This window comes from Macrobrachium nipponense, chromosome 5 (assembly GCF_015104395.2).
Source record: "Macrobrachium nipponense isolate FS-2020 chromosome 5, ASM1510439v2, whole genome shotgun sequence".
Taxonomy (NCBI): domain Eukaryota; kingdom Metazoa; phylum Arthropoda; class Malacostraca; order Decapoda; family Palaemonidae; genus Macrobrachium; species Macrobrachium nipponense.
Genome location: NC_061107.1, coordinates 96,024,022 through 96,043,996, shown reverse-complemented (window position 1 = coordinate 96,043,996; position 19,975 = coordinate 96,024,022). Strand labels below are relative to the sequence as shown.

Below are 19,975 nucleotides of genomic sequence, written 5' to 3'. Positions count from 1 at the left end.
TATATCTAATCAAATGTGTGACAAAAAAGGAAAAATAACTAAGGCCTGATTATTCGTTTCACAGATTTGCATAGAAAGACTTGACTTCCATAAATAGCGAAGCAAACGTACATGAGATGCCATTTTTCATACTCTGTAAATGTTATCTAAAATATATAAATGAAAATTTATTCAGGAAATGGGAAAAGACGAATAAAAAACTCTGGAATAATTATAATTTATCAGAAAACCTGATAAAGTATAATTATCTGTGTTTAAATACGTAAACAAATACGGAAATACAAAAGTAAGTGAGCCTTGAAAGCTAATGTCTACACTCAAGTGGCGTATTCGTTAGGCATCGATTATTGAGATACTATTGAGATAAGCAGTTAACTTTAAATAGGGAAAATGCATTATAAAAGTAAGCAATGTAATCTATATTATGGACCTTAAATTAACAAATTTGAACATTAAAAGTGTAGGGAATTAAGGTTTATTGCTATATATGAATAATACCACATTAAGTAAAGAGAATCTTCTGTTGTTCTACCAAACCCCGTTATACACAGGATGTTAGTGCTTAGATAAGAATGTCCTTGGTTGTCTGAAATAGCTTAGTGTTTCTTCGTTTATCTGTTTGCTGTATGATGTGTTATTCAGCACTTAGTTGAGGCGGCATTGCACAGATGATGATTTATGAATCAAACTATTAAATAGGACAGATAAGTGGTAAACATGTTTGCGTGAGTTTATGTCCTTTCATTCCCTTGTTGATTTCCTTTATGATATGAATGTTCTCTTTATAGGAATGACTGATTTTGCTTCATTAGTAGCGTCATCATGCAGAGTGCATCGGACCTTCCGTCATGAATACTGTATTCGGCTTCTGGGGATTACTTGTAATATAATTTTTCATATTGAGTGAATTACTTTTCTTTTATTATGGCTAGGAATAACCTTTATTTTTTTAGTATTTGTCAAAATATTATTGTCAGTAAAATGACACATGATTTATACCATGGGCAATATTTTTTACTACGAAAGTAAACTAAACTGAAAGTTTTTTCTTCAGCAAACGTATTTCAAACGTGAACAGCAGAAATCATATCGCTCTCTCACATCAGTATTTGCTGCCATACAGCGCAACTTCGGCATTGCACTGATTTACGTAGGTACTTTATTCTATAATCAGCCGTAACAGCTGCCAAATCTTCGTGGTACGAAAGTTCATAATTTTATAAATGAAAATAGGATCATTAAGTGTTGACACATTGAAATCTGCAAGCGTCTGCCAGTAGTTGGAACACATAGAGTACTGATTCTAAGAGCACCGTCACGAACTTGTCGCATGAGCATAAAAGCGCTTGGGTTTTGAAATGATGGTGGGAGAAGGCCAATCTATGCATGCGTGCATAGTTCAAGTTCTGTTAAATAAACTAACTCTAAAGATATGGTAAACCAGTACACACAAACGAAATAAAAAAGGATACACATATATAGGAGAACATCAGGTTTACAATAATATATTGGGTGGAAAAAATGGCCATGATGAACGAAAGTATAAAAAAGAACGATTGAAAAATATATAGAGCATTTGACATTAGAACACCACGAATGAAAGGAAAACCAGAGGATAACTTTAATAAAAATAGTAATTAAACTGCGTATTAGAAACCACTAAGTGGCAAGAAAAGAAACAGCGATACCTCCACCACTTCACCTTTCCCCCCACCATGTTTCTTTCCCGAGGAGTTCCCTGTGTATTGTAACAAAATACCACACATCAGCTTCCTGCTAACTCCATTGTTGTCTCTTTTATCACTCAACCTTCAATCACCGATTTGCCCCAACCAATCTTTGCACGATCAAACGTTTCGGTTCTCCCATCCCATTCTTTAGAACTCTATTCGGTATTTCTGCTTCCATCACTAACACCCGTCGTCCCATCGCAATTTGGGTTTGTTTAAGTCTTAAATCGTAGTAAGTGACAAAAGGACCAAATAATACTTACTAGTTTAGAAGAATGAAGTCCATATCCAGTGATACTAAGTGAACGAACTGTCACATCTCAAAATTGCTCCATGTCCTTTCAGTTGGCTGGGGAGAGAGACTGCAAAAGCCTTCTCGAACCAGTTTTAAACATACCGGATAGTGAGCGAGAGAACGTTTGCTTTAGAAACCAGCGGTTCCTATTTTTTTTTCTCTTCCTTGGACTGTTAAAGAAAAAGATATAAAAAAGCGACATTTGGCAAGTTTTAAATGCTTTATTTATACATGAGACCACGGGTGCAGTTGCCGGATGTGTGATATGAGAAAAGGAAAGAGGCTGTGACGATGGATGCTCGTGGGAACCTGTTGGTGACTGAAAAAAAAATATTAGCGTGACATTACTAATATTACAAAAGTTTTTGCATTTTCCATTAAGTTTCGATAATATTTCAATTTTTATACATTTCAAAAGTAAAAAGGCTGGAACTGTACTAGTACAAATCTGGAAACATAATACTAAGGTTGCCATATCTAACCAGTCAGCCTTCAGCAGGACACCTCTACCTTTCTACCGACAGCCACCAAGTCCCTCCCTGGTCTTGCCACACACACACACACACACACACACACGCACACACTAGCACTGGTACATAAACATATGCATATGGTCTGTACGTACGTACGATATACTATAAAAGCGTTTCCTGTCAATACATTAACACTCTCTCTCTCTCTCTCTCTCTCTCTCTCTCTCTCTCTCTCTCTCTCTCTCTCTCTCTCTATCTCCTATATATATATATATATATATATATATATATATATATATATATGTATATATATATATATATATATATATATATATATTTATTTTATATATTATATTACATATATAAATATATATTCATATATATATATATATATATATATATATACGTATATATTTATATATGTATATTATAATATATATATATATATATATATATATATATATATATATATATGTATATGAATAACTTGATCACGAAGTATATAAAACGTGATGCTATGTATAAATAAAGGTTTTTTTTGCCACGAAGGAAAAAATGAAAAGCGAGATAGCCGAGTACTTTCGGTCCTGTTCGGACCCTTTACTGAAGGCAAACTGATTTTACAGAGAACAACATAGTCAAAAGAAGGCTTAATATCCAAACTAACACTACAGATTAGCAATAAGGGCGATTTTCCCTCTACAGAAAGGAGGAGCCGCCTGAGGGTAGCCACACCTTGAAGGATACACGCAGTAAACAAGTGATGCTTCAGAAAACAGTACATTTTGAAAAAACACGGAAGCATATACAATTTAATATCATGAATTTTACACAAATTTTCCCCAAAAAATTATTATTAATGAAAAGACGAAAGAAAATATAAATATATATATATATATATATATATATATATATATATATATATATATATATATATATATATCGAGCAAGAGAAAGAGGGAGAGAGATATTCGAACCGAGCCGAGAGAGAGAGAGAAGAGAGATAGAGAGAGAGAGAGAGAGAGAGAGAGAAAGAAGTAACTATATACATGTGGGAACTAATTTATTAGTTGTTCATTTATTTTGAGGTCCTTCATAAACATCTTACAAATGATTGGGTATAAATGGTACATTCCCAGACTAAGATTTAGGTTGTTTTTATTAGTGATTTGTATAATTGCCGATTCCAGTAAATTTCTTGAAACATAATCATTAGATCCAGCAATTGCCGAGGTATCACCCCAATTAATACAATGAAGATTTTTCACTCAAATGGATAAACAGTGTGTTTAAAGTCTGGGCTGTTCTAACTGAATACTTATTCTCCTTAATACGTACACATAATTTTTACTTGACTGACCAACGTAAAACGATGGGCAATCCTTACAAGGAATTTTGTAAATGATGTTGTTATTTGTTACGGGACTATTCTTAATTAGCATATCTTTAATGGTATTGTTATAAGAGAACACTACATTAACATTAAATGATTTAAATATTGATTTTATGGTTTCAAATCCACGAAAGTAAGGTAAGCTAAGTACAGTTTTAGGCATTTCTTTTTCATTAATAGTAACACTATAAAACTTTTTGTGAAGCTTTTTGATACATAAATCAATTAAATGAGGTGGGTAGCAGAGATCGTTTCCTATCTTTTTTATGTATTCTATTCTTGGTCCAGATTAGTCTTATCCTGGTGGTGTTGTGTAATGATTTACTGTCTAAATTGAATAATTTAGTGCCATCCATAAATAAATTCATTGTTGAAATTGAAAATAACAATGTCCTCACCCTTTCCTAGATGTATTATACATAGAGAATCTTTCCAATGCAAATTCAGTATTTATAGAACACCCACAAATAATTTCAACATATGTACATTTTTATTAAATTTTTTCTTCCATGTTCCTACGCGCTTTGCGTATCACGAGTCCACAATATCTGGACCAAGAAATAGAATACATAAAAAAGATAGGAAACGATCTCTGCTACCCACCTCATTTAATTGATTTATGTTATCAAAAGCTCACAAAAAGTTTTTATAGTGTTGCTATTAATGAAAAAGAAGAGCCTAAAAATGTATTTAGCTTACCTTACTCTCGTGGATTTGAAACCATAAAATCAATATTTAAATCATTTAATGTTAATGTAGTGTTCTCTTATAACAATACCATTAAAGATATGATAATTAAGAATAGTCCGTAACAAATAACAACATCATTTACAAAATTCCTTGTAAGGATTGCCCATCGTTTTACGTTGTTCAGTCAAGTAAAAATTTATGTGTACGTATTAAGCAGCATATGTATTCAGTTAGAACAGCCCAGACTTTAAATGCACTGTTTATCCATTTGAGTGAAAAATCTCATTGTATTAATTGGGGTGATACCTCGGGTAATTGCTAGATCTAATGATTATGTTTCAAGAAATTTACTGGAATGGCAATTATACAAATCACTAATAAAACAACCTAAATCTTAGTCTGGGAATGTACCATTTGGACCCATATATTTGTAAGATGTTTATGAAGGACCTTAAAATAAATGACAACTAATAAATTAGTCCCACGTGTATATAGTTATTATTTCTTTCTCTCTCTCTCTCTCCTCTCTCTCTCTCTCTGTCGTCTTTCTCTCTCTCTCTCATGTCTCTCTCTCTCCTCTCTCTCTCTCTCTCTGGTTCGTATTATTCTCTCTCCCTCTTTCTCTTGCTCGATATATATATATTTTATTTTCTTTCGTCTTTTCATTAATAATAATTTTTTGGGAAAATTTGTGTAAAATTCATGATATTAAATTGTATATGCTCCCGTGTTTTTTCAAAATGTACTGTTTTCTGGAAGATCACTTGTTTACTGCGTGTATCCTTCAAGGTGTGGCTACCCTCAGGCGGCTCCTCCTTTCTGTAGAGTGAAAATCGCCCTTATTGCTAATCTTGTAGTGTCAATTTGGATATTGAAGCCTTCTTTTGACTATGTTGTCTCTGTAAAATCAGTTTGCCTTCAGTAAAGGGTCCTAACAGGACCGAAAGTACTCGGCTATCTCGCTTTTTCATTTTTTCCTTCGTGGCAAAAAACCTTTATATATATATATATATATATATATATATATATAGTATATATATATATATATATATAACAAAATTGGCACTGCACTCACGCATGAGATAAACATCTTCCTAATTATCACATTAAAAATTTTTTTTTTTTTATTTTCTTAGGAAAAGGAAGAAATGCACGCTGGCTGAAATTAGCCAATGAAGCTATACGTAACAACATGCAATGTTATGCAATCCAGTCTGTAGCCATGTTCGTTTATCCCGATATTTGATAGGTGATTTATATGCTGTTTTTTCTTTCTTTAGTATACTTCTTCACTTTGTACTCAATGATTTCATCCAAACACATGGTAATCGGCAACCTTCCTTCAGTTCCAATCCAAATGAAAACCAACATTATTACATTTGGTTTATGATTGTCCTTACAAATAATCTTGAAATGATGTCAGTCACAGTTCATTTACATAATATTTTTGTCTGTCTAATACAACTTTAGATAGCTGATCTTTATTCGGTACCTAATCTAAACTAATGAATAGTATATAATTTCCCTATAAATAATTATACAACTTGGAATTTTTTAAATTGATGTTAATTCACTCTACTTTGCCTGTTATGTCGTTAGCTTTTTTTTTATTTTTTTTTTTCTAATGAACAGGGTCTAAAGATAGCTAATTGTGCTGTTTATGTTTGGGCGTAAGTCATAACGAAGATGATTCAGCTGTGTAGGAGAGTATGTAGGACTATCAAGGACTACCCTAGAGAATACCAATATTATTCTAGACTTTGGGGACTATATTTCTTAAAGCTTTTCTACACAGTGGACTCATCCACCAATACAACAGTCAAACAAAGAGAGGAGCAATGGCAATAGGTAAAAGCAAGCTGCTGTTAGGGAAAGTTGAATGCTGATAGTTTAACAGTTGTCTTATGGATGACCCCTATATGGAAGCTTCAACATGAACCACTTTGGTATTAATCCTTTCTTCCCAATGGCTTTTCTTCTGTCGGAGGCTAGTACCATCAGTGCACCTACTGTAGGTTACTTAAGTCTTTTTCTTGCGTTCTTTCGGCCCCTACCCGCCACCCCTTAATTTCATTTTGCCGTACCTCCGTTCATATTCCACTTTCATCCATCTTACTTTCCAACCTCCCCCAAAAATACTCTCATAGTGCAACTGCGAGGTTTTCCTCGTGTTGCACATTTTAAAAACTTTTCACTCTCAGCTTCCCTTTCAACCGCTCAAAAACCCATAGGTCCTGATGATGCTTGGCCTTTGGCCTCAATTTTATATTCTTCTTCCTTTCCTTTCCAATAGCTTTCCACACAAGACAGTGCCTTGTGGGTCTTCCATCCTAATTCCGACTCTCACTAATGAAATATACTCTTGCAGGCAGCGTATTATTCTCCATTATTTCCACCTGACCAACAAAATACCCTGATCCATCCATTGACCTACTGTAACCTTGTTCAGTTCATACCTCTGTATCTCTCCACTTTTCCGTTCTTATTGTAATACATTTACTGTATAAAGAGTTTTTCTAGACTACTTAATCGGGTTTCTTTCATTCCCTTATACACACTTTCTTTCCACAACGGAGAGTTACTAAACAAATCATTTATACATTTCCTCTTTGACTTCAGTATCAGCTTCATCCTAGTTTTGAAATCTCCGCACCTACACCCTAGTTCCTCGCTGACCTATTCTTTATCTCACCCCGCTTCTCTTATTCTCCCATCTCCATTTTCTTACTCGAAGATAGTTAACTAAACCATCAGCGTCTATTCTTCCACCAAGCCTAGTAACATTCATTGTTCCCTCTTCACGGTCTTCTTTTACACTCATAATTTAATTTCGATTAAAATTTGCAACGATTTGTTGCTTCAAGAAGCAGTGCGTTAGGTAAGCAATTTCAGCACTGAAGACTTGCTCAAAAGCAGTCAAAAGGGAAAAGAGACACTCACATGCACACATATGTACGCATACTCAAATCACACACAGTACACGTTGGAGATGTGGAACTCTGTGGCCTAAAAGCTCAAGTTTGACATTCTGATATAATACGAATGTGAGGGATTTGCTTTTTCACCATTTGTAAGCTTCTATTTGTTGTAAATATCCATTCTTCAATCTCTGTAGACTGAATAGATTCCTTTTCCCTTTTTGTTATTTTGATAGTTTCCATCAGCCCAGGCCTCCAAAGGGATTATCAGGGTCCCCATAAACTGAACGACTGTATGAACGATTGTCTGAACGATTGTCGTTATCGATAAAAAAAAAATACACACACTATTCAGACAGTATGAAAGATCTTCGCACTTAATTCAGTCTGTACAAAGATTTTGTCTCGGGAACGCATGGCATCATCTCTAGAAGAGACGTGATGTATAGCGTTATATCGGCGTACAAACACATACATTGAACGACTTGTGTATGACAGACATAATCGCAGATTTCCGCTGAGAGCGTTCAGCCCACGAAACTCCGCCCTTTGTATTCTGACAAGGCCACACACATGTCTGCGAGGGAGGATAGATAGAAGCGTATACTTGCTGGTGAGGTTTCCTGCCAACTTCGAGAGATGGATTAGCTCATATTACGTGACTTGCTTCAACCGCAGGAACTCCTGTTTGTGTGTGTGTGTGTGTATGTGTTTTAAGTAATCTTTTATATACGGAAACTGCCGTCGATGCATGAGTGATCAAGTGTGAAGCTTCTCTGCTCATTCAACGAAGAGAAAAGCATGAGACCTGGCACATCTTTCTTAAATTTTCATCAGTAACGTTTGGAGACCACAGACATCCTTCAAAGGAATCGGCCACCACAAGGCCCCCTTCCCGAAAGCTGAAATCTTATTTACAATATCTAATCCTCCACTACTGCATAGACAAGAAACCTGCATTTCGTAAAACTTTAATATAAACTCTCTCAGATATTGTCTTTATTCCTTTTAACAAGAGAACCAAATAAATAACAGACGTAAATAAGTTCCTTTTAACAAGAGAAACAAAACGAGAAATAAACAAAGGAAGGATGCAAAAATAACCTCCTTGGTAGAGAATAAATAAAAAAAATATAACTCGAATGAAATGAATAAATTCCTGATCGAATTGAACAATACATGTTGAGTTTACTTCCATGTTTAACAAACAAGGCTATGTCTATTAGTAATGTAATGCCATTACGTTTCAGTCGCAACAAATACGTCGTTTTCATTAATATATTTTGATTTATAGATTTCCATGAATATTTACACCAAGGCTTGGTCCTGATGTATTTTAATTGAATAGACACACACACACACACACACACACACACACATATATATATATATATATATATATATATATATATATATATATATATATATATACATAGATATAGTAGTATATCACAGAACAGTTTAGAATGGAATATAATTTTTGTATGAGGTCATGTTATTTTCTTTTAACAAATCTTAAATGAAAATTAAACCACGAAATGTTTTGATACATTAAGCCTAAAATGACACAACAGATTTGAAATCAACACAAATTTCATAGTTACTTGTTTTTATCAGTTTCCTTAAGTCCGAAGCAGAAAGGATAAAGAATATAAAACCGTTATCTAGGTCAAACCTGATAGAAACGATAAAAATCGGAAAAAAGATTATGACGTTAATCTCTCAAAAATAAAAACCCGTCATTTGAAGAAAAAATTTTGAGTTTAATAAAAAAAAAATCCGTCAAGTCAGCGATGGAGGGCAAGATTGATTGATTCGTATATATATATATATATATATATTAATATATATATATATATATATATATATATATATATATGTGTGTGTGTGTGTGTGTGTGTGTGTGTGTGTGTGAATGTATATATATGTATATACATAGAAAGATTAAAACAGTTATACACTCGTAAATCATCTGCAATTTACATAATTTCAAACTTATGCAAATACATTCATAAATCATGCAGTTACTTATGGTTCTCATTTAAATTAGAAGTGAAGGAAAGTTGCCGAGTACTATTAGTTTGGAGTACAAAATAAAGAAGTATAAACAGAACAGAAATACAATATATAGATCAGGTATCAAATGTCATCGCAATAAGGGAACACGACTAACAGACTGGATTACATCGCACTGCATGTCGCTACGTATAGCTTCATTGGCTAATTGCAACCAGCGTACATATCCTCCTTTTCCTAGGGAAACGAAAATACCACTTTTTCTAAAATGATAATTTGGAAATGAAAAACATATTTGCTCTGGCAGACGAAATTATTACTGAAACCGTATCAGGAATTCAGATTAGGCAGCAGCAAGATGTGTTGTTTCAGTCTAAATATAGCATATAAAACTTGCCAAACGCCACTTTCTTATATATATATATATATATATATATATATATATATTTATATATATATATATATATATATATATATATATATATATATATGTATATATATATATATATAATATATATATATATATATATATATATATATATATATATATATATATAATATGCCATATCACATTACCGTGATTCATATACATATACGAGCTAACAAATGTCCTTTTTATATCGAATTCGCCTTCTACATCGGATTAATATATTTTCATATATGTTTAACCGAGGGGGGAATATTATTAGCGATAATAGAATTGGGCTGCCGACAGGCGCGAACCATCGACCTCTCAATTCCAGGACTGGCAGTGAAGCCTTAGCCAACCCCGGTGGCGGGGTTGTCTAAGGCTTCACTGCCAGTCCTGGAATTGAGATGTCGATGGTTCGCGCCTGTCGGCAGCCAATTCATTATCGCTTAATAAATTCCCCCTCGGTTAAACATATGAAAATATATTGATTCCGAGGTTGAGCGAATTACATATTAAAGGACATTTGTAGCTCGATATATATATATGTATAGTATATATATATATATATATATATATATATATATATTATATATATATATATATATATATATATTCCACGTCCATGGGAGTCAAAGAGACTGGTGACATGCATTTTCTGAATTTGGCTTGCTTTTTAATATTTACATGCATACGTCCTTTTGCGCTGATAGTTGTAGCCATCGTGCCTTAGAAAAAATAAAAAGAAAAAAACAAAAAAGAATACATTGCTTTCTAAGACGATAAGTTTCTCGCTTATCATCATGTATTATTTAGCATAATTCGAGAAGGCGCTTTCAGAGTCCCTCTCACCAGCCGACTGAAAGACCTGGAGCAATATTAAAGAGTGACTGTCCGTTCGAATTTGCATCAGTGGAAATGGCGCTCTTTCTTCTAAACTGGTAAGTATTATTTTGTTACTTACGATGGGTTAAGCCTTAAGCAAACCATGTTTAACCGTAGCTACTATTTCCAGTATTGATTATTCAAGTGTGGACAATTTAAGTATGCATTGTTTAATTGTTTGTACGGCAGAGTTGATAATGACGCTATTCATGAACCAAAAACCGTCCTTTTTATAAAGGGAACCTTCACATCATAAAGGAAATGAACGAACACGGGAGTGAAAGAACATAAATTCACGCAAACATGTTTACCACTTATCTGTCCTAGTTTGATTTCATATATAACATCATCTGTGCAATGCCGTCCCAACTACGACTGAAATGTGCAACATACAGCAAACACTTCAGATAACCAGGGAAATCCTTATTTAAGCACAAACATCCTGTGCACAACGGGTTTGGGTAGAACGAGAGACCATTCTCTGTCTGTAGCAGTGCTCGAGACATTTTCCTAAAATATTTAAAGTTCAATACCGAAGGAGACAAAAAATGTTTCCAAAATCACACCAGTTTTCCAAGGGAAAACTCTAAGCGATGAGATCTCTCGACCTCTATCTATAGTTTCTCTCTGGTTTATGTTATTCCTACTTTTCAGCTTATATCAGGGGTGCAATGGACCCCTTTATATTTCACTAGCCTTATATCCTAGGGCTCTTTTCAAGGTGTTTACCGTTCCTCTGAGGGCAGCAATCTGCACCTCAACTTGGTATTGCCTGAAGATATTTTCTCAGTTTTTTCTTTATAAGTCCTGTTACCCTTACCACCACATGTATTATTTCTATTTCCTTCAGTTTCCATGAGCGTTTCAGGTCATTCACAACCTGAAAAGCAATGATAGCCAGGTCTTGGTATTTCGTTATTTAGTGCCTTTCAGCTCTATTGAGGCCAAGGTCCCTGGGTACTGTCACATCTATAACCTTTGCTGTTTTTCCTTTTTTCCTTCCTTGTTCCAGGTCATAATATCAGGTTCCATTGCATCTCCTATATATCTTCCTGTTGGAGTTTCCTTGTCATAAAAGATGGTAACGGCCCTATTGGAGGTCATTGGATCTGGTTCATGCTCCCGCACTTTTTCTTTCACTTCAATTCTGTACTCTTTACATATTTTCCAATGGATATATTTACGACCTGTTATGGCGGGCCGTGTAGTTGACCATCTGCAAGCAGGGTCTGGCAGGCTGATATCAGATGAATTCACACTCTGACCCGCTGCATGACAAAAACCTACAACTGCTCCTTTGCCGGGTATGCCCGCCATTTTTCCCCCCCTTTTCTTGAAGCCGTTTTCAGGAGACCTTGATATTGTGCCTCCATTATATCAGTCCTTTCTCCCAATCTTGTCCTAGATCTCCATTCTTATCCATCTAAGTGACTCTTCTGTGTCTATGTAACTTTTTCCAGTTCTTGAAATCTTCCTGCCCTTCCATGGTCTTTCCAACTGTTCTATTCTAAGTTTCTCCTCTCTGTGACTGTATTTCTGTCTGGTCTTCCTGGCTATCATTGTTGCTGGAGTCTGTTCATTAGCCTGTGTCCTCTAGTAGATCTGCTAAGTTCTTAGATATATATATATATATATATATATATATATATATATATATATATATATATATATATATATATATATATAGATGCTTAAAAAATCACAGTAGATGCACGTGACCTCATGATATAAGCGAATACCAAAGGAAAAATAATAGGCAGAAATCCGGACCGAGCGCTTTCGTCCTTTAATGAGACATTGTCGAGGTACAAATGAGATACAGTTGAAAAGAGTATTACAAGGTAAATAGGAATATCAAGAATACCAGATGGTTAATTGTCAAAAGGGTTAAAATCAAAGAGATCATCCAGGATAATCCGAGATCACAGGGTCACAAACTGAAACATAGAGTTAACCATAAGAAAAACGGGAGCATAGCAACAGAAAGTCCAAAACATTTATAAAACTGAATATATTAATGTTGTTGCTTATATTTATCTACAACTTTTTTAATTATGAAGACTTAAATTCAGAACACTTCCATCATCTGATTTGATGAAACAAGATTCAATCAATTATATTCCTTTTTACTCTGTCGCTACACGGTATTAAGAATCTTGCCTGACTCCAATGCATTCGAATTTAACCAGTTCTCACTGAATATTGGTGCTGTTTGATTCGTTGTGAAAATGATTTTCCAGTTCGTCCGTATATATTTTATCGTACTCACAAGGAATTTCATATATGCAACCAGAATCATCTTTAGAAGTGTTATTTACTAAACTCTTAACATTAATATTATTGAAAACAACATTTATGTTGAAAAGCTTCAAAATTCTAGGAATTTCTGAAAACCTTTCATCATATGGTAATTTGAGAATGTTATGTTTGCTAAATTCAAGTTTGTCATTAGTTAAATAAAATGTTTTCCTAGATCTTTTCCATGCTACATCTACAAAAGTCCTTGGGTATTCAAGTTTCAAGGCAATATCATAAATATTTTTAATCTCAGCGTCAATAAACTGCGGGCTTCAAACACACTCTATTTTTTATATACATATAATATATATATATATATATATATATATATATATATATATATATATATATATATATATATATATAAACAGCACAGGAAGCCCCAACACAACCCAGCAGGGCAAGGGTCATAGTGTTATTATAAAAAGATACGTTTCATGCAGACGTCAGCACATCTTCAGTCTGTAAATACAAGTAATAATACTATAAGCAAAATATTAAATACATCATTCATTAAAAATTAAAACTATGCGCAAAATCTAATGTAAAAAGGGAAAGAAGATATATATATATATCTATATATATATATATTATATATATATATATATATTTCTTTATCTTTCCCCTTTCCCCTTTTTACCTTAGATTTTGAGCATAGTTCCAATTTTTATGTGTAATTTAATTTTAATGAATGATGTATTTCATACTTTGCTTATAGTACTATTACTTGTATTTGCAGACAGAGGATGTGCTGACATCAGCATGAAACGTATCTTTTATAATAAAACTATGAACCTTGTCCTGTTGGTTTGTGTTGGGGCTTCCTGTGCTGTTGCTGTCCTTGGTGATTTCCTGACACACGCACACACACACACACACACACACACACAAATATATATAATATATATATATATATATATATATATATATATATATATATATATATATATATATATCTATATATATATCGATATTATATTGTACGAAATGGAATATGGGTAGTGTATCAAACCGTACATGTTATTGGTGCTCTTTTCGCTGATCACCTCGCCTTTTAAATCTTATGCAACTATTTTTATACTTTGATAGTTTATACTGATGCTTTCATTTATATGGAATATACAATTATGACCCAAACGCAGTGTCACGACACATAGCTAGATTTTTTGCATTATTCTTTCCATGAAGAGCATTATATGGTATTCAATATAAATAATATGCTGCATGTTGCATAACATTACAAGACATCAGATTGCAGTAGACTGCTGTTTATGATAAAAATGGAAATCAGTCCAGATGATAAGGACTTGAATTAAACATCCACAATACCTTTCTTCCCCTCACAAATATGACCCAAAGTCAACATCATCTCCAAAATTTTGTCTCAGAGCGCCAGAAGCTGAGAACATTGCAGTTCCTGTAACAAAAGACACGATAACAAACAGATTAACTAACACTTTTGTTGTCAAGTAGTTTCTATATTTTTGGTGAAATAGTTTGTCTAGTTTATTGTTGCTGTATTATCAGGTAGCATTGCGGTGCTATACCGTTAAAATTCCAGTGACTTCAACAGGAAGTCAAACAGGAAGGTTAGACTAACGTTGTGGATTAGGTTTATCGATTCAAGACCATTTGGCCAAGATCAGTGTAGCGTCAGGTAGGTTTAATAACTAGGTAGTTCATATCCATACTTCTTTCAGGAATCCGTATCTCATTCGATCTGTCAGTGCGAACTAAGGAGAAGACATTACATGTCCATTATACAGTTAATGATTGCTACGCACGCTGAGCGGAAACATTGCATGTGAATCCAGTTTTGAAGAATAAAGTCATAAATAAATAAAATTCACTTGTATTGTATTTGCGCAAATGAATGACTAATGCTTTTGTAATAATAATTTCTTAATTTTGTACATCTTGGTACCATAATCAAGTTAATATATGTAATACTTGAAAATTATGGATAAAATATAATATAGGCATATTCTCTAGTTAATTGGAGACCTTTTAACCAGTCGTATAGCCATTTTAGTTTAAGATTTGGTATGAGCAGAAAATGACTAGCAATAAACTAGTTTCTCCACACTTTCAATATGTGAAATTGTTGGTTTTAAGGTACTTAACATAATTCAGATGGCTTACGCTCAGAAGTCATTTTCCATCTATAACGTTAACAAGAGCAGATGAAACTGTGTACTCAACAATCCATGAGCAATGAGTAATCCTCTTGGGTGTAGACATTAGCTGTTGTTACTTCTTTATTTGTTTAATTATTTTAACGCAGATGCATAATAGCTAATTGTTACAATTTATTCAGCTCTTCTGATAAGAATTTTTTAACCCTCTTTTCCAATTTCCTTAATAAATTTTCATTTATATAACTTGGATGCTATTTAGGAAACGTTAAAGATTGCATCGCCTGTACGTTTACGTAGCTATATATGAAAATGAAGTTTCTGTATGTAACTCTGTTATGCAAATAATCAGACCTTTGGTATTTATCTTTTTTTTCGTATAATGAACGCATTAGACATTTCTAAAAGGAAATTCTAGAATAATTATCCCTGTTGGCTAATTTTGCTCAGTTTACAAATACAATTTGTTCTTTTACAGGTGATGACAGTACCACTTAGATAACACTGTTCACAGAAGCAAGTAATTGCCCAGATGGCGAATGGACTTAGTGAAGAACCTCTTTCCATCCCATCTCTTGGGAGGCCTTTTGACTTAGGTACGCTGTATGACTGTAGATCTGACAAAGTTTTACAGGGGATTACATTGTGGGACCAAAAAACTCTGGATAGAAAAAAGATACAAAAACATGAATCAGCTGACTTTGAAATCATCACATCTGATACCTTTGAAGACAAGTCTTCTGCACTGGATATCAACAGTGGCTTAAAACTTAGCTTTCTTGGAGGGATGCTGGATGTATCTGGATCTGGGAAATACCTTAACGACAGAAAATGCTCAAATCACGTGGAAAGAGTAACCTTGAAATACAAATGCACAACTAAAACTGAAAAAATGACAATGGAGCAGTTAGGGAAGGGAAAAATTGAGCACCGAAAAGTTTTTTATTATTGTACTGCCACGGATGTTGTAACAGGAATTACATATGGAGGTAATGCTTTCTTTGTTTTAGAGAAGGAGTTATATGCAAATTCGTTCAACAAGAATGTTAGAGGAAATCTTCATGGTATGGTCAAGTCCATTCCAGACTTAAAGATTAATGGGGAAGGAAAGTTAGATCTAAGTGAAGATGAGAAAAAGGAAATCCGGAAATTTAGCTGCAGGTATTTTGGAGATTTTTTACCTCGAGAAACCCCTTCAACTTTTGAAGAAGATGTCCGTCTCTACAAAGAGATGCCAAATGTCATTGGGCAAAAGGGAGAAAATGCTGTCCCAGTTATTGTACATTTATACCCACTTGCCAAACTAGACAGTAAGGCTTGTAAACTCGTCAGAGAGATCAGTGTTGTTCTTGTTAAGGACACAGAAAATTATTTGGAGGATCTGTATAAACTGGATGTGAAATGCAATGACCTCCTCAGATCACAAGCGGTTAATCATTTTCGTGGAATTGAAGCAGAAATTCAGAAATTTAAATATTTATTGGCTACTCACAAACTTATATTTCAGAGAAAGTTGGCACAAATTCTTCCAAACATCAGAGGTGGAAATAAAGAGGAGAGTGAATTACCAATGATCTTGGAAAAAAAAAAATATTTTTCTCCATTTCGGACTGAAGCCCTCAACAGCTGGGTGGAAACAAAAGAAAGCCAAGTAGAAATTATTTTGTAATACACATCCTACTTTCCTCAGATTAAGTTTGCTTCGAAGACAGATTTAAAGTCATTCACAAGTTCTATGCTTTTCAATTTTGATCCCTAAATCTGATTCACTTTTGATAAACATGCCAAAATACTTCAAAGAAAAGGACCTTACCAGTGATTTGGACTTCACAGATGAAAACGCTAAATTCCCACTTAAGATGACAGAAAATGAAAGTTCCATGGTTCAGAGATTTCCTTGATAACAATAAAGAGAACAACGATTTTTGTTTCTTGTTGCAGAGGACGTTTCTGATTCAAATGAATTACAGGCAAAAATAAGGTACTATAATAATGGTGAACTCCTTAATGGAGGCTTGGCAATACCTTCAGCCCCAAGAAAAATGTGTTGACAATAGTGAAACTACTCATGAGAGCATTTTGCTTCAGTGGGAAAAACCCCTTTATGATGCATCAAACATCGACCAGTACAAGATTGTCTGTGAAGACACTACTGCAAATAATCTATCTATTATTCAGCATGCAGATTCTAATGTTACAAGTCATTGCTTTCAGGGGCTCAGTCCTGGCTGTGAGTACAGCGTTAGCATTGAAAGTGTTTGCCAACTTGGAATTAGTGTTAAGGGCCAAATAAGTGGCGCTGTTAAAACAGGGCCAACTAGTCCACCTGGGAAACCCAAGCCCATGATATCATATTCAAGAATGGAGATTGAATGTTCAAAGCCGCTTCACATTGGTTCTCAGTGTACAAAAATCAAGTATTTAGTTATGCAACAAGAAGAAGGGTCTGACTGGCAAGTTGCAAGTTTTATTCCATTTGGAAACCAATCAGTTAGAATAAATGTAAAGACCAATCGTACCTATAGATTCAAAGTTTATTGTGAGTGTGAACATGGTGACAAGAGTCTTGACAGCGAAGCGAGTGATGATTTTCTGACAAAAAAAGCGCTTAAAGCATTGCTTTATAACTATCTATTTAAACTGGAAGAGGAAAAAAAGGTCATCATGTTTGTTGGTCCTACTGGATCAGGTAATACCACTTTAATCAATGGAATAATTAACTACATATTTGCTGTTGAATGGGATGAAAACCTTTGTTTCAAACTGATTAAAGATCCAGAAAATCCCATTATGCAAAAAGCCAAACTAATCAAATATCTTCGTACATAATACATTATCAAGAAGGTTTTAGTTTACTTTATACTTTATCAATTGTTGATACACCAGCTGTTGATGTTTAAGACATAAAAAGAGATAAGAAACCTTCAGAACAAATATGGACAATTTTCTCAACAAGGAGCGATTGACAAAGCTGATGTAATTGTTTTCGTTGTTCAGTCTTCTCTTGCGCGACTCACTCCAACACAGATATCGTTTTTTTTTTTTTTTTTTTTTTTTTATCAAATATTGTCTATGTTTGGTAAGGATATTGCTAATAATATATTCCTTTTATTTACCTATGCTGGTTGTCAAGAACCTCAAGTCCTTAGTGTCACAGAGAAGCAGATATCCAATACAAAAAATTCTTCCAGTTCATTAATTCTGCTTTATATGCAAGTAGCACAAGAATAAGGACGCAAAAACAAGATTATAACAGCAACTTTAATGCCATGTTTTGGGAAATAGGAGACAAAAAGTTTTATGAAGTTTTTGACGTTCTGAGACTGACAGAAAGTAAGAACCTAACTCTAACTAGAGAAGTTCTTCAGAAACACTATCGAAAAGAAGTTTCAACAACTCGCCTTCACAATGGACTGTATAAATTAGAGCGACTAACGAAGGAATTTGAGTTTCTGAAATCACATAAGGCTGAATTGATAGGAACGAGAACTTCAAGTATACATAGTTACAGAAGAGACCTTTGTGAAAGAGCCAATTCCAGCAATACAGTTTATAACAAACTGTCCATTATACCGCCGCACTTACCATGAAAACTGCCAAATACAGGATGGTCAAAAACAGGGATGTTGGTCGATGACAGGTAGGAATTTCCGTATTTGCCCTGGTCATTGGAAAATTCATAAAAAAGCCGTTTCAAATGCATCTGTAAGCGGGTTGAAATAACAAAAACGGCAAGTGATCTGAGGGGTCGATGTGAAAAGGCAAAGGAAAAGAAGCTCTTCGCTGAACAACGTATAAAAGAGGTGGAAGCAGAACTTCAGTCATTTCAAGCAGAAGTTCTGGGTAGGACTGAAACTGTAAGGGAACCGTCAAGAGGCTGAAGGAAATTAGACTGAAACCAAATCCCCTCCCCAGAAAGCTCCTATCTCTAAGATGTACCTCGACTTGTAAATAATTAAGAGAATATAGAACTATTTCATACTTGGATGAGTTTTACGCTAAACCTTCTACATGAACGAAAAGGGAGTAAGCAACTTGAGTCCTGTGCTAGCCGGCGAACGCAGAAAGAGAGAGAGAGAGAGAGAGAGAGAGAGAGAGAGAGAGAGAGAGAGAGAGAGAGAGAGAGGCTGAATATGCGCCTGACAAACCAACTGCTGTTTACGACTGTGAACCTAAAGTAACTCTGTGGCCGACCGCTTCCAGACTTCCAGTATAACTTAGAAGCTGGTCCAGGTCACTATATATAGATGCCGTGGTTGGGTCGGAGAAATCTCAAATAGGACCTGGAAGGCCGGCTCCGATCCTGGAGCTGCAGGATGTCAAGAAAAATGTGGAGTACCAGAAGGAAGTCGCTGACTGGATTGAATCTGTTTATATTGACAATAGTTTTAGTTAGACTGAGAGGTTGTTTGAGGATAGCCTTTATATTTTCTATCTTTTTGTAAAAATACCTGTCGCCATCAAATACTTTTTCTTTTATTAAATACGTATATATATATATATATATTTATATATATATATATTTATATATATATATATATATATATATATATGTGTGTGTGTGTGTGTGTGTGTGGTGTGTGTGATGTGGATGAGTACACTATACCTGCATGTATGTATATATGTATGAATATCATAAGTTAAAATATTCTCAAATCGATTGCTATATGAGTTTGTGTAGCCTTTATAATCATTACTGAATGACTGCAATAGAATAACTGTGCAAGATGCTG

At 34.3% G+C, this 19,975-nt stretch overlaps 3 protein-coding genes across 5 annotated transcripts in view; 1 reads left to right on the top strand and 2 right to left on the bottom strand.

Annotated features, from left to right (window-relative positions):
* LOC135215528 (uncharacterized) overlaps window positions 1-2,179 on the bottom strand; it is a 96,033-nt gene extending 93,854 nt beyond the window's left edge. Inside the window, exon 1 of the mRNA XM_064250355.1 lies at window positions 1,994-2,179. The gene's annotated coding sequence lies outside the window, so the exon portion shown is untranslated. The remainder of the gene's footprint in view (window positions 1-1,993) is intronic.
* The window catches only part of LOC135215532 (verrucotoxin subunit beta-like), a 35,667-nt gene extending 16,444 nt beyond the window's left edge, over window positions 1-19,223 (top strand). Inside the window, exons 2-3 of one of the 3 annotated variants that reach the window (XM_064250361.1) lie at window positions 10,765-10,865; window positions 15,721-19,223. In XM_064250361.1, the coding sequence (XP_064106431.1) occupies window positions 15,775-16,911 (1,137 nt within the window). In that variant the 5' untranslated portion in view covers window positions 10,765-10,865; window positions 15,721-15,774 and the 3' untranslated portion in view covers window positions 16,912-19,223. Of the gene's footprint in view, window positions 1-10,754; window positions 10,866-15,720 lie in introns of all 3 variants that reach the window. The other 2 variants (XM_064250360.1, XM_064250362.1) reach the window with 2 other exon arrangements.
* LOC135215530 (serine-rich adhesin for platelets-like) overlaps window positions 1-19,975 on the bottom strand; it is a 346,329-nt gene that overhangs the window by 226,283 nt on the left and 100,071 nt on the right. The gene's annotated exons all lie outside the window — the stretch shown is intronic.